This window comes from Sus scrofa, chromosome 18 (assembly GCF_000003025.6).
Source record: "Sus scrofa isolate TJ Tabasco breed Duroc chromosome 18, Sscrofa11.1, whole genome shotgun sequence".
NCBI lineage: Eukaryota > Metazoa > Chordata > Mammalia > Artiodactyla > Suidae > Sus > Sus scrofa.
The window spans coordinates 29,328,308-29,350,140 of record NC_010460.4 but is presented as its reverse complement, the minus strand read 5'-3'; the positions used below and the strand labels follow the sequence as shown (position 1 = coordinate 29,350,140).

General features: G+C 34.6%; 1 protein-coding gene across 1 annotated transcript in view; it reads left to right on the top strand.

Moving 5' to 3' along the window:
* Positions 1-21,833, top strand: part of CAPZA2 (capping actin protein of muscle Z-line alpha subunit 2) — a 48,679-nt gene that overhangs the window by 14,922 nt on the left and 11,924 nt on the right. The window contains 4 exon segments of the mRNA NM_001097455.1: positions 10,549-10,612; positions 12,129-12,180; positions 16,002-16,065; positions 21,443-21,649. Of these exon segments, the coding sequence (NP_001090924.1) occupies positions 10,549-10,612; positions 12,129-12,180; positions 16,002-16,065; positions 21,443-21,649 (387 nt within the window).

Below are 21,833 nucleotides of genomic sequence, written 5' to 3'. Positions count from 1 at the left end.
ATAATTGAGTCCCTTGCTTCCTGGTCCCCAATTATATCTTAAATTTGAGCTTCCCAGATAAATGAGATCTTGTTTTATATGCCTCCTCTTCACTCTGTTGTTGAGAAAGGGATTCCTGCCATAGGGTTTTAAGGATGGCTGAACAAAACACATGCCGTTGGAGAGATGCAATGAAAACAGCCTATCAGTCACAACAGCCCAGGAGATGAGCACACAGTAGAGGGCCACATGGGGGTTGCTTTCAGGAACAGAGTGAACAAGCAGAGGCCATGGGAGGTAATCTTTGTAATATCAAGAGGGTAGATGAGCCCTGGTTCCAGCGTGAGGATGTCTTTGGCTAGTCTACATAATCCTGCAGGCTGGCAGGGAACTGAAGCCTACTACTCAGGGATAGGAAGGAACTATGCCTTTTCTCTCTGATAAAGAGGGTTGTCTGCTGGGACCTTATCTGCAGGAGCAGATTGAGGATTGGTACTTGCAGTTAGGCCATTCGAGGTCCTCCTGTTTTTCCCCAGATGTCAAGGCACACATAATACTGGGCTTAATTTTAGGCCTTATACTACATTTCTCAGCAGTAGTTCTAACCCTTTATCAAAAGTATATGCTGATGATTACTGTACCAAAAAGTACATAAGTTTTTAATAGCATAATTTGATCTTTTATGTTTTCTTTTCCATGTGAGTTTTCGATAATTTGCAAAATTTAAAACATATTCTGCTGCTCTGTATGATTTAATCACAGTAGATAAAACGCGGCCAGAATATATATGCAGTGACATGTAGACATGAAAGACAAGAGTTCTTGTTTGAAAGACTGAATGGAGTGGTGAGGCTCCAGTACTGTGTATATGTGGAATGATAAAAAGAGTGGGTAGGTTGTAGGAGTTAGAAAGTAATGGCAAGAGTAAAAAGGTAGTAGCTATTATTTGATTGCTTACTTTGTGCCAGGCACTTTTCTCTTTTTACTGCTGCACCTGGGGCATATGGAGGTTTCCAGGCTAAGGATTGAATAGGAGCTTATGCCACAGCCGCAGCAACAAGAGATCTGAGTGGCATCTGCTCCCTACGCAGCAGTAGGGATGCAACAATGCTGGATCCTTAGCCCACTGAGTGAGGCCAGGGATTGAACCCACATCCTCATGGATACCAGTTGTGTTCTTGCTCACTGAGCCACAACAGGAACTCCCCAAGCACTTTTCTAAATGTATTATCTCATTTACTGCAAGTGAGGAAGCTGAATTTAATTTGCTTATGGTCATATAGGTAGGAGGCAGTACAGATGTAGTCTAAGTACATATAGTCTTATTTAGGGTTTATGCTGTTAACAGTACATTTTATAACCTTCAGATATGGAAAACATTATATGTCATGCCAAGGACTTTGAACTTTTTGGCAGTGGGGAACCATTAGATGATTTTAAGCAGGAAAAAAAAAAACATAATCCGAATTTTTATTGAAAAATATTAATCTGGTGACAGAGTGGAAAATGACTTTTGAAAAAATGTGGGACCAGAGTCAGGGCAGTTATTGTAACATTCCAGAAACAAAATGACTGGGTCTGAATGAAATGGAATCAAAGAAAAGGGGATTGCATTTGAGCAAGAGAGACAGACACTCGACTAGGATAAAGGGAAAGATGTGGAATGGTGTCTAGGTGGTGCCAGTAACTGTATGAAGAACAGAGGGAGTAGGCTTGGGTGAGACATGCTTCTGAGGTATCTTTGAGGCATTTAATGGGGGTTTCTAATAAATAAATAATATTTTAGAAAAATCCTTCTTGGTCTCGAGAGAGGTTTTGAAAGGTGTATAGATTTGAAAGCTGTTGTTATTTGGTGATAGCAGTAGAAGTAGCTGAGATTACTTTCTTCTTTTTTAATGGCTGCATCCACAGCATATGAAAGTTCCCAGGCCAGGGATTGAATCCAAGCTGCAGCGGTGGCAACACTGGATCCTTTAACCCACTGCACCAGGTTGGGGATCGAACCCCAGCCTCCACAATGGCCCAAGCAGTTGCAGTCGGATTCTTAACCTCCTATACCACAGTGGGAACTCCTACCTAGAGATTTTGTTTGTTTGTTTCCAACCTATCTTCCAAACCATCATAGAAAAATTATGTTGAATTGGGAGGCAGCTCTGTGAAAAGCTTTGGAATGCATCTGAAGACTTCATTCACATCCCAGTTCTGGATCTCTGTTTTCTCTTTTCAAGAATTAAAAGTAATAACAATCATCTCAGAGAGTAACTGTAGATAATACTTTATTTTATCTAACAGACACAGGGATTTAAAAGGTTAAGAAATAATGGTGTATTTCATCTCCCTTAATTTACCTGTTAAAAAAAAAAAAGGAAATTTATGGAAGTTTAATCAAAACCTGGGTACAGATCATTTGTGTTAGCTTAGATGAAAACCCAGATCTTAACTGGACATTGCCACCACAGAACTGGGAACTAGCTTTTTCTTCTGTGTGGCTAGCACTGGTTTGAGGTAAGCAGAGTCAAGTAAAGAGAAAAGGGGTGATTTCCAAGTGAGAGAGGACATTGGTGTGTAGGAAGTGAATGCACTGCAGAAAACACAGAAATGCATGGGTGTAAGCCATTTGTACTACTGTAGGGCACAAAGAAACATTTCACATGTGATATGAAAATGCCTGTATTCCAGAGCTAGTGTTAAGAATACTAAATTATACTAATGCAAGTATATTTATTCTCTACTACTATAACTGCTAATACTAATATTATTATGTATTTATCCAAGTTTACATTGCTAATGAGTAGTAGAAATTAAAATCCAACTCATTCAGTCTGGCTCCAGAGATCACACACTCTACTGCTTCTTCATATCAGCGTAAGTTTTTTTGTGGTTTTTTTTTTTTTTTTTTTTTGGTCTTTTTTTGCTATTTCTTGGGCCGCTCCTGCAGCATATGGAGGTTCCCAGGCTAGGGGTCGAATCGGAGCTGTAGCCACCAGCCTATGCCAGAGCCACAGCAACGCTGGATCCGAGCCGCATCTACAACCTACACCACAGCTCACAGCAATGCCGGATCTTTAATCCACTGAGCAAGGGCAGGGACCGAACCCTCAACTTCATGGTTCCTAGTCGGATTCGTTAACCACTGCGCCACGACGGGAACTCCTGTATTACTTTTAGTTGAGATATAATTTCCTGCCATAAAATGCACAAAGCATAATTTTCATATATACACTCAGGCAATCACCAATCACTCAAAATAAGATAAAGAAAATTTTTCATCATTTCAGAAAGTTCCTTATTCTTTCTAATCTGTATATTCACCCATTTCCCAACCATACCCATAAGTTTTCTCACTATAGATTAGTTTTCCCTGGCTTTGGATGTCATGTAAATGAAATCATATAAGATTTATTTTGTGTGTGTGTGTCTGGGTCTGGCTTCATTATAGTCAGCCTGTTTTTGAGAGTTATTCATGGTATTGCTTGAATGAGTACCCCAGTTTATTTGTCCATTTTCCTCTTGGTGGACATTTCAGACTGTTATGAATAAGGCTGTGAACGTTGTTGTGCATTCTTTTTGTGGATATATGCATTCATTTGTCATATTAAATACTTAGAAATTTCTGGGTCATGAGAGAGAGAACTTTTGAAGTAAACAATTTTGGTAGGTTACATAAAAAAAAGTTTTTTATTATTTGAAAATTGCATATTGAACAGTTAGAGCATTCCTCAAACACAGTTTGTGTAGATGTTCAATGAAAATTTAAGTGAAGTTAAATTCTACTGTATAGCCCAGGGAACTACATCCAATCTCAGGATAGACCAGGCTGGAAGATAATATAATAAAGGGAATGTATGTGTATGTTTGACTGGGTTACTTTGCTGTATAGCGGAAATTGGAATAACATTGTATATCAACTATATAAACAATAATAAAAAAATTTTTAATATATGTTTAACCATATATGGAACATCAGAAAGCACCCATTCACTTTGTTTTTATCAAGTCTAAACTAGAATAGTTTGTTTTTGAGTCTCTAAAGTCATAAGTTGGGTCAAACAACTATAAACAAACAAAAATGGTAGATAGGATTATATCATATCTTAGAACTCAAAGAACTCAAATAATTAGAATTCTCTACTTAACCTAAAATTGCTTAACTTGATTTTAAGTTCATCGTGAGCTGTACCAATGCCTAAATAACCCTACAAGAGTTTTTGTGTATAAAAATGAATTATTCTTTGTTTCCAGGGATAACCATTGGAAGTCTTTAAACAAAATAAGTTCTTTGTAAAAAGGAATTGGATATTCATTTAATGTTACTTACGTAATATTTTCTTAGTGTTAACCAGTGCCTCTAGTTATAATAGGATAATATTTCTTCTTGCTCCCTGCTATTATTGAATAGTCATAAGTTCCTTGGGAGTTAACCCTTTGCAGTTACTATCTGAATGATGACTGCTAAATTTGTTAGACACTTTTTGGAAGAATCTTTGAAATCTAAAAATTATGATGTGTTTTTCATATCCCTGACTGAAAAGAAGTAGCTCACATTTTAAAAATAGTGCTGAAAATGGTTACTTTTTCTTTTTTCTTTCTTTTATTTGTTTATTTGGTCCAGTGGGGAAACGAAGTTCATTTTAACAAATAGTATTAGGATGTTTTATTTATCCTTGTGACAGTGTAATTAAAAGTGGATCCCATCCCATACCATACATAAAAATCAGTCCCAGGTGGATTAATGGCCTAAATGCAAAGAGCAAAACTTTAAAGTTAGAAAAAAATGTAAGAGAAAACCTCCATAATATAAGAGTAGAAAAGGAACTTTTTTCCCCCCACTTCTCTATACTTCACTATGTTCAGGGCTTTCTCATATTACCACAGTATGGTTATCAAAATCAAGAAATTTTATCTATTATATATATATATAGATAATTAATATATATAGATTTCAACTGCACCTGCCATGTGGAAGTTCACGTGCCAGGGATTGAACCCTCACCACACTGACCTGAGCCACTGCATTGACAGTGCTGGATCCTTAACATGTTGTATCACAAGAGAACTCCAAGAAGTTACATATTGATACATTGCAGTTAGCTCACCTACAGATTCTATTCATATTTTGCCAGTTGCTGGTCTCGGATCTAATCCAGGATCACACTGAGTTTTGTTGTAGTGTTTCTTTGGTCTTTAATATGGAGCAGTTTTTCAGCATTGTTTTTCCTTCATGACCTTACCATTTTAAAAGAGTGCAGAATAGTTATTTGTAGACTTAATTTCCACATACTTGATGATGTGTCATGATTAGATCAACCTATGAATTTTTGGCAGGAGTATAACAAAAGTGATGTTGTGTTCTCAGTTCATCCTATTAGGAGGCACATGACATCAGTCTATATTATGATATTTTGGATCATTTAGTAAAGGTTATGTGTAGCAGGTTTTCTTAATGTAAAATTACTATTCCTTTTAAAGTATGTAGATTCATTCACACGTGTAAATAGCCTATTGTCTTACACTCACCAATTTTAGCATCTGTTGATAATTTTTGCCATTGTTGGTCAACCCAGGCGATTGTCTAATTCAGTCATTCATTCCTTCGACATTTATTAATTGAAATTCTGCAATAATGAGGCGCTTTCCCCCCATTTGCTCTTCATTACTTTATGTCAGTATGGACTCATGGCTTCTTATTTAATTTTGTGGGTTACTATCCATTACAGTTATATAATTTGTTGCTTGAAATGTAGTCTATAAGAAAAACAAAATACAGGGAGTTCCCGTCACAGCTCAGTGGTAACAAACCCGACTAGTGTCATGAGGACGTGGGTTTGATCCCTGGCCTCACTCATTGGGTTAAGGATCTGGCATGGCTTTGAGCTGTGGTGTAGGGTCACAGACGTGGCTCGGATTTGATGTTGCTGTGGCATAGGCCAGCAGCTCCAGCTCTCATTCAACCCCTAGTCTGGGAACTTCCATATGCCACTGGTGTGGCCCTAAAAAAAAGTGTTTAATATTGAGTAATATTTTTGTGTTATCTGAGATAGTGGTTGGGCCGAAGTCATTTTTTTCTCAGAGGTAATATATACTAACAGTTTGTATATTGTTTTGAATATGCTACTTTGTCTTCTGTGTGACTTTATAGTATCTACTTTTTTATAAGAAGCATAACAGAGTGGAACATATATTTTATGTTTATCTTTTTATATGTTTTATGCAAAATAATGTTTGGATCCTGGAGAGAGCAAAGAAAAAATATAGCCCTTTTAGCGTTTAGCTCAGGTTATTAGTAGGTTAAGTTTTTTAAACCGTTTTACTTGGTGTCATTTATGAGCTATGCCTGTCAAGCTATCAGTGACTATTACATAGATTAAGAGTTAATATCCCATTTAGCCAGATCTTCCCAACAAAAACAAGGCATCTCTCTTCCTTCAATCTAGAATTATAGTTTAGAAATACAGTAAAAATAACTCTTTCCTGAATCCTACTCCAATTTAGAAGGATTTGACTTTGAATAATATCGTTTGGAGGAAGATGGTGGTTAATGCAGGAGATTTAGCAGTGGGCCTTAGGAATGCATCTAATAATTCACTGGGCTCCTCCAGAAAAACTATAATATTCCCAAGGGTAAATTGAGTTTTGTTCCATGTGTGTTGGAGAGCCTTTGAGGAAAAATGTTTTTGATTACTTTCGGAAATTCATTCTACTCTTGGGGACGTCGTCTTGTTAACTTATATGAACTTTTTGCTTTCTTGGATTTGGAAGTGGGCTAGAATAAATAATTTTTAAAATTAAAAGCAGAATTGGCTAGGAAGGCTGGATATAAGGGAATGTTCAGTTTGTAGCAGTGTTTAGAAAATACCCTGATGATTGAACAATGTCTTAGGAAGACAATTAAGCCTTTACTATGGTGGAAACACTTTCTTTAGCAATTGAGAAATCAAAAAATCAGATTCTTTGAAATTCACAGTGACCAGATTAAGGTACTTCAGGCATAGCTGCTATAATGTAAGCTGTGTTTTGGATTCTCAAGCAGATCGCTCCCAAGACCACTCAGTCCTCACTGGCACTTCTTTTGACCCACTATTCATTTTGAATATTATGGGTGCCCATTAACTCCTTTGGCTACTATATGTAGCACAATAGTAAGGGCAAATAAGTCTGTAGGATAAAAGTATAGCACATTTTTGCCTTCTGGTTGAAAATGCAAAGTAGAACTAACTAATCTAAATTATATAAACCCTTTTTTTGAAAGAACTAAAATTTCTAAAGCTAAACAACTAATCATATCACTAAATATGCCAGATATATATGTGTCAGTATTTTAATTTTGTCGGTTTTATTGATAGTGTGTAAATCATTAGAAGTGTTAAAAGCAATTTCCTCAAAATTCTGAAAGTTTCGAAAATAATTTGAAAAATTCAGCAACAGCTTACCAGAATTTTTATTTGTTACCTATGTTGATGATTAAGACTTTAAGTACAAGCATTTTACCCCAATAGAAGAGAGGGAGGAAGAGGGAACAAGGGGAAATTAAGGCATTTACATAGTCATAATAGATTCCAATGTACATTTGGGATGCATTGTCTTCTATACTCACTCCACTCTTGCCTGTTTAAAATTAGCTATTTTTTATATTTTGCCTGTTGATTCTAATAATACTTTAAAATAGTTTAGAATAAAATAATTTTGGAAATGCATGAAATATGGATATTTAACATATAGCAAAAGTACTCCCTTCTTTTTGTTTTTTACTTTCAATACATTCATGTCACCATTACCAAAGTTGAAATATAGTTTGATTCCATGATCTCAAAAAACTTGCTTATTTTCTTCCTTTCCCTCATTTCTTCCATTGTGTTCACACCCTTGTGCACTCCTCCTAGCCCCTGGCAGCCATTGATCTGTTCTCCATTGCTATAAAATATTGTTTATTTGAGAATGTCCTGTAAGTGGAATTATATGTTATTACCATGTAACCTTTTGAGATTGGTTTCTTTCATTCAGCATGAGACTTCTGAGATTAATCCAAGTTGTTACGCGTTTTCATAACTTGTTCATTTTCATTGCTAAGTAGTATTCCATTGTGTAGATGCACTGTCATTTATCTGCTCACCCATTTGTGGACATTTAGGTTGTGGATTGTTTCCAGTTTCAAGCAATTTTGAGTAGATTTTTGTGGGAGCATGGGGTAAATACTTGGAAGTGGGATTGTTGTATCATATGGCATGTGTTTCCAAGAAATTGCCAAACTGTTTTCCATACTGATGGTACCATTTTGCTTTGCCACAGCAATATATTAGGGCTCCAGGTGTTCTGCATCTTCATCAGCACTTGGTATTATCATTAGTCTTTTTTATTTTAGCCATTCTAAAAGTTCCTATCATGGCTCAGCCACAATGAACCTGACTAGTATCCATGAAGACACTGGTTTGATCCTTGGCCTCGCCAGTTAAGGATCTGGTGTTCCTGTGATCTGTGGTGTAGGTCGAGGACACTGCTCAGATCCCACGTTCTGCTGTGGCATAGGCCAGCAGCTGCACCTCCAATTTGACCCCTAGACTGGGAACTTCCATATGCTCTGGGTACGGCCCTGAAAAGACAAAAAAAAAAAAAAATCTACTTTAGCCATTCTATTAGGTATATAATAGTATTTCATGATTTTAATATTCATTTTCATAATGGTTAATGACATTGCTCATTCTTTTGTGCATTTATCTGTCTTCTGTATGTACTCTTTGGTGAAGTGTGTTCATGTCTTCTGTTCATTGTTTCCTTACTATTGAGTTTTGATAGTATATGTTTTGAATACAAATTCTTTATTGGATATGTGATTTGCTGATATTTTCTCCAGTTTGCAGCTTGTCTTTTCATTTTCTTAACAATGTCTATAGCAGAACATAGGTTTTTAATTTGATAAACTCTATTTTATCAGTTTTTCTTAGTGGATCTTGGCTTAATTGTGAGGTCTAATAACTTTTTGCCTAGCCCTAAGTCATGAAGATTTTCTTCTATTATTTTTTTTAAGTTCTATATTTTACATTTAGAGCTGTGATCCATTTTGAAGTAATTTTTTGCTAAGGAGTTGGCTTTAGATTGTTGTTCGTTTTTTTGCTCATGGATATCTAATTGTTTGGATATCATTTGTTGAGAAGAAACACTTTCTGCATTGAATTGCCTTTGCTCCTTTGTCAGAAATCATTTGGCCATGTATATGTGGGTGTGTGTATATACACACATATATATATTTTTTTCTTTTTGGGTGCATGCCTGTGACATATGGAAGTTCCTAGGCTAGGGGTCGAATATGTGTATGTGTATGTATCATGATTGTTTGGTGGATGTTATTAAATAATTTTCCTGCTTCTATTGAGGTGATATATTTTTTGATTTTTAATCAGTTGATACTGTGAATTGCTATCATTAATTTCCAAATATTGAAACAGCCCTACATTTCCAGGGTAGACCCCACTTGGTCATGATTGTTATCCTTTCTCTGTATGGCTGGGTTCAATTTGCTAATATATTATTGAGGATTTTTGCATCTCTGTTCATGACAGATTTTGGTCTATGATTTGTGTTTCTTGTGATATTTCAGTCTTTCTGTAGGATAATGCTGATCTCTTAAATTGGAAGTTCAGTTCTCTTTTCTGTAGTATTTTGTGTAGAATTAGTATTATTTCTTCCTTAAATGCTTGTTTACAAAAATACACAAAAATAAACTCAAAATGGATTAAAGACCTAATTGTAAGGCTGGATACTATAAAACTCCTAGAGGAAAACATAGGCTGGACACTCTCTGACTTAAACGGCAGCAATATCTTCTCATATCCATCTCCTACAGTAATGACAATAAAAATAAAAACAAGTAGGACCTAATTAAACTTAAAAGTTTTCGCACAGCGGAAGAAACCCTAAATAAAATGAAGACAACCCACAGAATGGGAGAAAATATTTGCAGTTAAGCGGCTGACAAGGGATTAATCTCCAAAATATATAAACACTTTCCTGCAGTTCAATATAAAAAAAAAATTAAGAAATTGGCCAAAGATTTAAATAGACATTTCTCCTCTCACTTGTTTTCAAACTAAAATTTCCTAAAGATCCAATCAGGTCTCGTATTAAAAACATTTTGAATTTATCCCCTCTTTGATTCTATATTATTATTACTAGTTTGTGACTTTATAGACACACAAATTTGTGACTTTATATAGACACACAAATATATTTTCTTCATTGTACCTAAATGTGTCTTATTTCCATATACATACAAATTTTCTGGATCAGTTTTTTCCATTCTAGTTTAAAAGAAAAATTTGCTTACAAGAAAATGTTTATATGTTCATTAATTATATATTTTAATCTGCATTCAGCCTGTTTATTTTGATTATATTAAGTGATTAAAACACTTATTAAGTGTAGTAAACTTAGGGTGTTTGGAAAACATGACAATATCTTTGAAATCTTCTTAAGCCATTTTCACTACAACTTTGTAGTAGTATAATTTTGCATATTTTTGGTTGTCTTAGCAGAGGCCTATACTATGGAACACTTATATCTTCCTTTTTGTTTTAGGTACGTATAGCAGCGAAATTCATCATTCATGCCCCTCCTGGAGAATTTAATGAGGTGTTTAATGGTGAGTGTTTAATTCATAACACTAAGGCATGATATATCAAGCCAGAATAAATTATATAAGTGAAATAACTAAGCTAAGGGGAGTGTGTAGAAAAAAATCTGTATTTTCTTAATTAACTGTATGTACTAAGTCATATATTAATATAGTTTATGGATGATTTAAGGGATTTTCAAGGATATTTTCACTTTAAACAATTTTTGCCTCATTTTTTGACTTTTTTCTTGTCTTTTTAAATAAATTTAAATAAATAATTTTCTTGTCTTTTTAAATAATTTAATATTATTCTTTTGAGTTAATTTAATCAAACATAATTATCATATGTCATAAATGTATTCTAGACATTACAAAATCCAGATGGACAAAAATTATTATTGTAATTAAGAAAATACATATTTTTCTACACACTCCCCTTAGCTTAGAACCTAAAAATCACACAAAATTCTGCCATCTCTTCTCCACTGTTTGAATGAAATACTTCCAATGTTATTCAGTTTAGACACATGTATAGTACATTACATAAATGTACTATACATGCTGAGTTTTCTCCTTCCTGTTTATTAATTTATATATGTATTTCCATTTTAATAAATAAAATATCCATATTATTTCTAGTGGAGGCCCAGTTTTACACTGTTTATAAGAACTATTTTCTGTTTATGTTGTATTTAACCTTAAAGGAGGTATTTGTTATTTGTTTTCTTTTCATTTAATGAAAAAATTAGGATACTTAGTTATATGTACTTTATATAAACAATTTTATAAAATAGCCAAGTGTATAGAAAAATAACAAAAGAAAATACATCAATACTGTAGTAGAATTTTGTTTTCTGGAGAAATTATGTGATTTCTTATCCATTTAAAAGTTGTTTTTAAAGCTTCATTTTTAATGATTAATAGACACATGTCTGTGCACATGTCTACATAGTTGAGTCTAAAATTAGGACAGAATGAAGAATCTACAACCAAAGTGAGATTACTAAATCAAACAAAATGGTTATCCATATCTAACTAAATACATTCATCTGTTGTTGAAGATGAGCTGAGAAACAAAATGCTTAGATCTATACTGTGTTCACAAGTGGTTTCTTTTTTAATCACTTTTTCCATAGAGCAGATTCATGTGAAACTCATGGTAGTGTTGTTACACCAAAAGGCATAGTGCTCAGTCTTCTGCAGATCTTATCACACCATCTTCTTGCTGTAACTTATCTCCATTTTAGTTCTTTGGAGGTAGGTTACAGTCTATCTCCATTGACTATTAAGAGTATGAAAAAACATATTTTTATTTAATTTCCTCTCTTACTTCCCAACCAAAATCTTTTTTTCTATTTTTAAAAATTAATACCATGATGTATTTTTGTAGTTATTTTAGTCATCACAGTGATATTTTGATTTCCTTTATATGTTATAAGGGATGGATAGGGTGCTAATACACGACCAAAATAACCTGCATTCATTACATAGAAATCAAACGTAGAAAAATAATAATATAGAAAACGTAATGTTTGTTTTGCAGATGTTCGGTTACTGCTTAATAATGATAATCTTCTCAGGGAAGGAGCAGCCCAGTAAGTATTATATATTATATTAACATAACTAAGTGACATAGGAAAAAAATATTTTAAAAGTGATTTTTAAGCACTAATCCATGAAACAGATATTTGCACATCAAGTTCAAATATATATATATATATAAGATACATTACCCAGTAATATATATAAGATATATGTAAGATATATTACTGTGTCAAAAGATATTTTTGATCACCAAGGGTATAGGGATACAGTTATAACATAAGATTCTCTATTCATCATTTGTATGTTTGGCATGGCTTATGTACTCAGTACTTATATTTTGACATTTGCAAAGTTGGATAAAATTATTTTAGAAACTTTGATTTTTGAAATTGATACTTTAAATTTTATACAGGTTTTTACTTTCTGTTAAATGTTTGATCCTAGTAGATTTTTGAGAAGAATAGGTATGCCTTAATCACTTTGCTGTACACCTGAATCATTGTAAATCAACTACGCTTCAATTAAAAAATAGATTTTTGAGAGTTAGGAGCTTATTTTATTCAGCCCAAAATACCTAATATAAGAATTCCTACTGTGGTGCAGTAGGTTAAGAATCTAACTGCAGTGGCTTGGGTTGCTGCCGATGCATGGGTTCGACCTCTGGCCCGGTGCAGTGGTTATAGGATCTGGTGCTGCTCCACCTGCAGATGGTCATAGCTTCATCTCAGATTCAGTCCCTGGCCTGGGAACTTCCATATGCTGTAGGTGCAGCCATAAAAATTAAAAACAAACAAACAAGAAACCTAACATAGAGGAGTTGCCTGCTGGTCCAGTGGTTAGAAATCAGCACTTTCACCGCCGTGCCCCACTTTTTTTTTTTTTGTCTTTTCAGGGATGTACCCACAGCATTTGGAGTTCCCAGGATAGAGGTCCATTTGGAGCTGTAGCCTCTGGCATATGCCAGAGGCTGTGGCCCACTTTTGATACCTACTCTGGGAACTGAGATCCCATGTCAAGCCATTGCACACGTCAGCCAAAAACAAAAAACAAACAAAAAAATCACCTAACATAATATCTGATCCATATTTACTTAATAAATATTTACTAGATTTATGAGTAATTCAAAGAACTAGACAGTTCTAAATCCTAGTACATCATCTTTGGACCAGTAATCACAATTATGACTTGCCACAACTATCTTAAGATTTTAGGGAAATAATTGGTTCTCTTTCCCATTTCCACCTCCCTAAATAAGGTCTTGGGACCCATATTTCAGGCTAACTCCATTACTCATGTGAAAATGATGAAATTAAACAGATTTTTAGGTGCCTTACAAAGAGTGTTAAGTATCCATCCTGTCACCTACTTTCATCTAGGTATATGCTACTTAATATTTGAAATCCTGACTAATGGAAGAAATTTGCTCTAATTCTATTTTTGTAATGTTTGAAGGCTTTATTAAATAAATTTGTTCTTTACAGTTAATCCTAATGAAGGTAGAGGTTCAGTAGACTTCTGCACATTTCTTTTTTTTCCTTTCTAGCTTTTTAAGGACGTACCTGTGGCCTGTGAAAGTCCCTGGCTAGGGATTGCATCGGAGCTGTAGCTGCTGGCCTATGCCACACCCACAGCAATGCCACTTCTGCGCATTTCTGATTTAAATTCCTAATTTTCCCATTAAAAAAATTGAAGTATAGTTGATATATAATATTATAGAAGTTACAAGTGTATGACATAGTGATTCACAATTCTTGAAAGTTATATTGCATTAATAGTTACTACAAAATACTGGCTATCTATATTCCTTGTGTTGTGCTCTAAATCCTTGCAGCTTATTTATTTTATACATAATAGTTGTACCTCTTAATCCTCTACACATACTTCACCCCTCCGCCCTTCCCTGCCCTTCACTCTCCCCAGTAGTAACCACTAGTTTATTCTCTATATCTGTGAATCTGATTCTTTTTATCTTTCTCTGTTTGATTTATCTCACTTAGCATGATACTCTCCAAGTTCAACTATGTTGTTACAAATGGCAAATTTTCATTATTTTTTATGGCTGAGTAGTATTCCACTGGTATATATACCACATCTTCTTTATCTATTCACCTATGATGGGCATTTAGGTTGCTTCCCTGTCTTCACAATTTACATTTAAGTTACAATTTTACCTATTTCATATTTATTGTCTCCTTTCAGATTTCCTATTTTTTCCTCCCACTCCAAATTATAGATGGATGGAGTTTGATATGAGTAGTAAAGGGCCCAGGACCCAGTTGTTATCTAAATTTATTATTCAAATATGTGTTTTACTGGAAAGTAAATCCTCAATTTGAAATTATTTAGAATACTTTAAAAAAAATCTCAAATATACTTTTAAGATAAATTCATTAATCGGTTAGTAACTGCCTGGCTATGTTGAGGCTATTCCTAAGAAAATTACAATTTTAATGAATTAAGAAAGTCTTCCTTTCCCTCAATGCAATGCTGTATTTACCCTCATCTTTTTTTAACATGCAGTGTCAGGAATTTGACAGCCAGTAATTTAATCCTCCTTTGCTGTTTTTCATTTACTAGTCATTCTCCTGTTAACTCATCAGTAATGCTTGCTCAACCAAATATTCTTTTCTAGAGGAGGTTGAATAGCTATCACCTCAAAATTCAGTGGACATCTTGCCATCCAAAGTAATCTGAAAAGCTTCCAAGGAAATTAGATTTAGAGATGTGTTCCTCAATTTAAAAATTCTCGCTGTCATTCTTATTAAGTGGAAGAAATTTCCCAGGTTATAGATTTAATAAATATAGTGTGATCTTTATATTTTTTTTAGATAAATTTTTTTGCTCTGGGAGTTTTTTTCTACTAATGTATTATGTAATTACATGATATATTATTCTTTATTCATATGACAGTAGAGTGAGGCTTTATTCTTGAATCCATCTCATCACCATTTCCTAGTTCAGACTCTCAGCTATTCTAACATGAACGTTTTCCTAACTGCTATAGCCTGACTGCTTTTTCTGGCTGTAGTTGCTCCACCGCCTAATTGTCATATACATTGCTGCCAAATCAGTCTTCTTTGGAAATAGTTCTTGGTTCTCTTTTTTTAAAAAAGCTTCTTTAATTCTGCTTTGCCTCCCAGATGAAGTAATTTTTCCATCATGCAAGGCCTTTCATTTCAATTCAGTAAATATTACTCAACATCCGCAGTGTGCCAGGCATTGAGCTTGGTGCTTTCTGTGTTGTTGGACCTATCCTATCTTCTCCTCATGTATTTCATTTATCATGGTCCCTCTAATTGAAATATTCTTTTCTTCTCATCCTTTCAATTTCTGCAAGAACAGAGACCCTACCCATTATTTCAAGGCCATTTCAGGTATCACATCCATTATGAAATTACCTCTAATTGTCTTTTCTTCTTACTCTTGTCTCACCAGAATGTAATTTTTAAAAATAAATATTCTCAGTGATGTTTTATTAATCATTTTCCTTCAGTACTTCCTACCTCATGTTATGATTATGTTTATCATATACCCTATTCAGCTGTAAGCCTTTTGATCTAATTACTCTTTGTGTCACCTACTCTGTTTCCTAGTATGTTGTATACTAAATATATTCTTGAATAATTGTGTATGTATCTTATAGGTGGCTAACCTTTACTTTCAGGGTTTTGAAGGAAAAGATTGATTATATTTACTGATAAGATTTTTTTGGCTAAACATTGAAAGCTGGATGTCATTCATCAGTTTTTAAAAAGCTGTATCAGTGTAATATTTATAATTTTCATAAGATCAACAATGGAGAATCACAGTTTTATTTAACCATGTGAACATTAAATATGTAATTTTAAATAATTGTCCTTTTCTTTTTTAGTGCATTTGCACAGTATAACCTGGACCAGTTTACTCCAGTAAAAATTGAAGGTTATGAAGATCAGGTATGTTTCATATAAACACAGCATCTGGCTATTTTTATTTCATTTATAATAGTTAATATATCCTAAAAGAATTGTGAAGTGGTATGTTTAAAGATTTTTTAATCATAGCCACTTGGGGCAAAGTAATTGAAAATATAGTTTCTTTTGCTGAGACCAGTAATTCTATTAGCAAAAAGTCCTTTCTAGAAATATTCAAATGTAATTTTAGGATTTTAGAAGACAGTTCCTTTAAATCTACTTTCTTGTTTTTTGTAGGAAAAAAAATCAATCCTATATTAATCCAAAAATCTAGAATATATATTAGTAAGATTTATGTCATAATTTGGTTGCTCTGGAATTCTACAGTTCTTCATGTGAGTAACTTAGCATCTAGTAATTATTACACCTTTTCTTTCCAAAGTTCAAATTGGAATTGCTAAGCACTGAAAAGCCACAAAAAGTCACTAGCATTCTTATTTTTTATTTTTTGGTTTAAAGTTACTGATATTTGAGCAGTGATTATACTCATATCATGCTTACATGAAGCACGATTTATATAAAACAATATGAAGAAGGAACTGGTAGGTAGCACATAGGAGAGAATAGTAGCAATTAGTTCTCAGTGACTAATTATATCAAAGCTTGCATTTATATTATTCATTCTGTAATATATAGTCTTGTTACAGGGGAAAAAGAGAAACTAGACAGAAGATGACATTTAACTGAAGGGAAAACATAAACATAGGTAGGTAGGTAGATTAATAGGTAGATAGATGGACAGATATATGCATGTGCATATACACACGTGCATATATATATGTATATATATAAAGCTATGTAGTGTTTCATTTTTGAATCTATTTTATTTTTTTGGGAGATTTTTTTTTTCTGTTTGTTTTTTCTATTTAAACCATTAAAAACAATGCTGTATTGGACATCATTGTACCTCTGGGCACATTGACTATTGGGTTTTTTTTTTTTTTGGTCATCTTTTTGCCTTTTCTAGGGCAGCTCCCATGGCATATAGAGGTTCCCAGGGTAGAGGTCTAATTGGAGCTGTAGTTGCTGGCCTACACCAGAGCCACAGCAACATGGGATCTAAGCTATGTCTGCAACCTACACCACAGCTCACGACAACGCCAGATCCTTAACCCACTGATCAAGGCCAGGGCTCAAACCTGAAACCTCATGGTTCCTAGTCGGATTTGTTAACCACTGAGCCACGACAGGAACTCCTGACCACTGTTTTGTTACGGTAAATCCCTAAAAGATTTGCTGGGTCCAGAGAATGCATCTTTTTTAAAATATTGGATAGCTCTCAAATTCATTTTATGTACCTACCATAATTTTAGTAGTTAAACGTAATAAAAAACAAAAAAGCAAAACTACAGTAATCTCACATATGACTATAGATTTTAAAACTTTAAATAGAACTAACAAATAGAATCCAGAACTATATCGAAAGAATAATATGCCAAGACTAAATAGAATTTATTACAGGAATTCAAGAGTAGTTCCATTAAGGCAATGTATTGATCTTATTGCTTAACCAACAAAAAGGAAAACCTTATGATGTATCAATAGACAGGGAAAAGGAATTTGAAGAATCCAGCAGCTAATCCTCATTACAAAACCCCTAAGTAAAATAGGGATAGAAGAAAACTTCTTAAATATTATATAGACTGTTTAACAAAAACCATAGTAAATATCATAAACTGCAGACATTAATTTTAGTTAACATAGTTAGCCAGATATGTTAGCTAATCATCATTATTATTTATCATAAGTGAAAGTATACAAATAAGAGAATGAGAACTCTTTTTTTTTTGGTCTTTTTTTGGCCTTTTCTAGGGCCGCTCCCATGGCATATGGAGATTCTCAGGGTAGGGGTCTAATCAGTGTTGTAGCCACTGGCCTACCCCAGATGCACAGCAACACGGGATCCAAGTCGCGTTTGTGACCTACACCACAGCTCACGGCAACACCAGACCCTTAACCCACTGAGCAAGGCCAGGGATCGAACCCACAACCTCATGGTTCCTAGTTGGATTCATTAACCACTGCGCCATGTCGGGAACTCCAAGAATGAGAACTCTTAAAGGTTTGGAAAAGAAGAGACAAGTCTTAGGTGACATGATTTATATGTTTAGATATAGTGGGAACTTCTCATAAGTTAACCTTCAACCCCCCCAAGAAACCTACTAGACTCTTATTTTAAGTATACAAAATACGTTAACTTCCTGTTTGGTGATAAAGAGTAGGTACTTTACACTAGAAGTGGTTGGAGAGGAAGGATTTTAACTTTAAAAAGAGATACAATTGAACATTAACCTAGGAATAACCTTAATAAGAAATGCAGAAGGTTGTGAAGAAAATGGTGGTTATCTTCTTGAAACACATAAAACAGGATTTGAACAAATTTAAAAGCACAGTGAATTCCATTTTGAGATAGAAAATTAAATTATTTAAAACTAAAATGTGGAGATTCCCTGCTGACTCAGTGGTGTAAGGATTCGGCATTGGGACTGCTGAGGTGTGGGTTTGATCCCTGGCTTGGGAACTTCCACATGCTTCAGGCACAGCCCCCCCCAAAAAAACTAAAGTATTAATTTAATGCAGTTTGATTAAAATCCTGATAGTTCACATGGAAGTTCCCAAGCAAAGGATCAAACCCACATTACAGCAGCAACCCAAGCCACTGCAATGACAGTGTTGGATCCTTAACCCGTTGTACCACAGAACTCCCTGATAGTTTCATGGTTTTGTTTTTTGGCTGCACCTTCAGCATGTGGAATTTCCTAGGCCTGGGATTGAACCTGCACTGCCACAGAGACAACACTGTATCCTTGACCCACCATGCCACAGCAGGAATTCCCCCGAAAGTTTTTTGATTGGTCATATTTTTCATAAATTTTCTGTGAAAAGCATGCTTGAAAAAACACAAGAAAAATGTAAGAACAGTGAGACAGTTGCCTTGCTAGGTTGCAGAAGATGCTTTACAACCAATGTAAAGTCAAATCTGTGTGGGTATTATGTATAGTAGACAAACAGATCAGTAAAGTAGGGTATCAAGCCAGAGTTTAATGCCAAAATATGAAAATTTTTATGTGCGACAAGGTTATCATTTAGACCTGTAATAAAAGATATTAGTGGAGTTCCTGTCGTGGCTCAGTGGTTAATAAACCTGACTGGTATCCATGAGGATGTGGATTCAATCCCTGGCCTTGCTCAGTGGGTTAAGGACCCATGGTATAGGTCGCAGACATGGCTTGGAGCACAGCTCTGATTTGACCGCTAGCCTGGGGACCTTCATACGCCACAGGTGCGGCCCTAAAAAGACAAAAGACAAAATATATATATATATATATATATATATATATATATATATATATATATGCGCCACTGGTTTCAAACAACTATGTGTCCATGTAATTAAACCAGTCCTGTGTCTTACACAATATGTAGAAATCAATTTTAGCTGGATTAAAAATTTATTAAGATGACCAGAATTTTCAGAGAAGAGAGTCTATGTATATAATTTAAGGGCAGTGGAAACCCTCTTATATAAGACTGGAAACCTAGAAACCATAAAAGAAAAGATGGACATTTTACTACATATTCATTATTTTAACTGTAGAATAAAACAAATACCTCTTAAAAATTAATAAGCAAAAAAAACAGGTGGAACAATTAAAAGATACTTGCTTACAGAAGAGAAAAATGGCCCACAGACTTGGGGCCTAAAAGCTATTTAGATCTGTCAGAGAAATGTAAATAATGAGATAAATTTTATGCTCATCAGACTGAAAAAAGAATTGTATGCCTTTTGGTGATGATAATGTGAAGGGAAATACCTCATGTATTTGTAGAAATTGAGATTATCATAGCCTTTGGAAAGAAATCTAACTATGTATTAAAATTAAAAATACATAAACCCTTTACCTTCTATCCTCACTGCTAGGGATCTGTTTAAGAGAAATAGAAGCATCCAGTGAAAATAAAAATATTGGTATGTTAGAATAGATGTACAGTCATACTTTGCATTTTAAATTTCTGTCCCTCCCTGCTAAAAGAAAACAGCCTGGAAGTAAAGAGATGGTATATCAGTAGTAGAATAGAAGAATAAAATATGTTACATCCATATCATGGGATATTATGCAGCCATTAAAAAGGATGTTGAGAGGTTGACCAGTTGACTTTGAAGGATTTCTATAAAGTTTTGTTGTTGAAAAAAGCAGATGCAGAAAAATATAAATGGATTTTCATTCCATTCTTATAAAACAGTGACCACAAAAACCTGTGTATGTATACATATATATGTATATATTTATCTGTCCAGGAAAATATGACTGAAAAAAATTTAGGAGGATATGTGTTTGCATAATTTATGTCAAAGGGATGGGGGAGTGTGGACATAGGTATGGAGTCAAAGATTGAGAGACTTGTATGGAAAAGAGGAAGAGGGAAATTTTAAAAAATAAAGCACAGAATGACAAATTCTTGTATGCATAGTTTAAATGCACATAAGAAGTTACTTTTTTTTTGCTTTTTATGGCTATACCCGAGGCATATGGAAGTTCCCAGTCTAGGGATTGAATTGGAGCTATAGCTGCTGGCCTACACCACAGCCACAGCCACATCAGATGCAAGCCACATCTGCAACCTACACCACAGAGCTCATGGCAATGCTGGATCCTTTAACCTACTGAGTGGGGTCAGGGATCAAACCCACGTCCTCATGGATACTAGTCGGGTTCATTTCTGCCAAACCACAACAGGAACTTGCGCATTTTTTAAATTTGGAAGTCAGTTGAAAACAGTGGCCATTGATTAGCTTAATAAAAACAAGCAGCAGGCACTTAATTGTAAATGAGATTGTGGGCCCAGGAGTAATGTAGGACATACTGAAGAGAATGCTCACTGGATTAAAGTCATTCCCTTGTAACCATTCTCACTGAAGTTTACTACCAGTTCCTTCATATTGAAGAACAGAAATCATTCCCAAGACAAACAAGGGAGTTCCCTGATAACTCAGCAGTTGAAGCTGGCTGCTGTGGCTTGAGTCCAGCCCTGGCCCTAGGAACTTCCACATCCTGGGCCGGTGCAGCCAAACAAACAAACAAACAAACCCCCCTTACTCTATTAGGGTATTAGAAGATATAGCTAGATGTTGGACTGGGAGAAAATCAGATCCACTGATCTAAGCTGAATGAGAGTAGCTTCCTTATCTTATAGCCTACTCATTTAAAGTATTATACTTGTGCCATGTAGTTAAGCCATTTGCTTGGAGTAGAATTACTTTATCATTTTAAGGAAAAAGCTTACATAAACTTATATAAATATATATCATTACTTAAATGCTGCTTTTCCCCCCTAAAAATTCATTGCGTTATTGAAGGTATTGATAACAGAACATGGTGACTTGGGAAATGGAAAGTTTTTGGATCCAAAAAACAGAATCTGTTTCAAATTTGATCACTTAAGAAAGGAAGCAACTGATCCAAGACCCTATGAAGCAGAAAATGCAGTTGAATCATGGAGAACTTCAGTAGAAACTGCTCTGCGAGCTTATGTAAAAGAACATTATCCGAATGGAGTCTGCACTGTAAGTCATCCCTTGTGCATCTTTGCTTTGGTCTTATGTAAATATGACAGGGTTTTTGTGATTTCTTGAAATTTATGGTAACTTACAGAACTGAAATTTTATTTTATTTTTTTGATTTTTAGGGCTGTACTCTCAGTATATGGAAGTTCCCAGGCTAGAGGTCAAATTGGAGCTACAGCTGCTG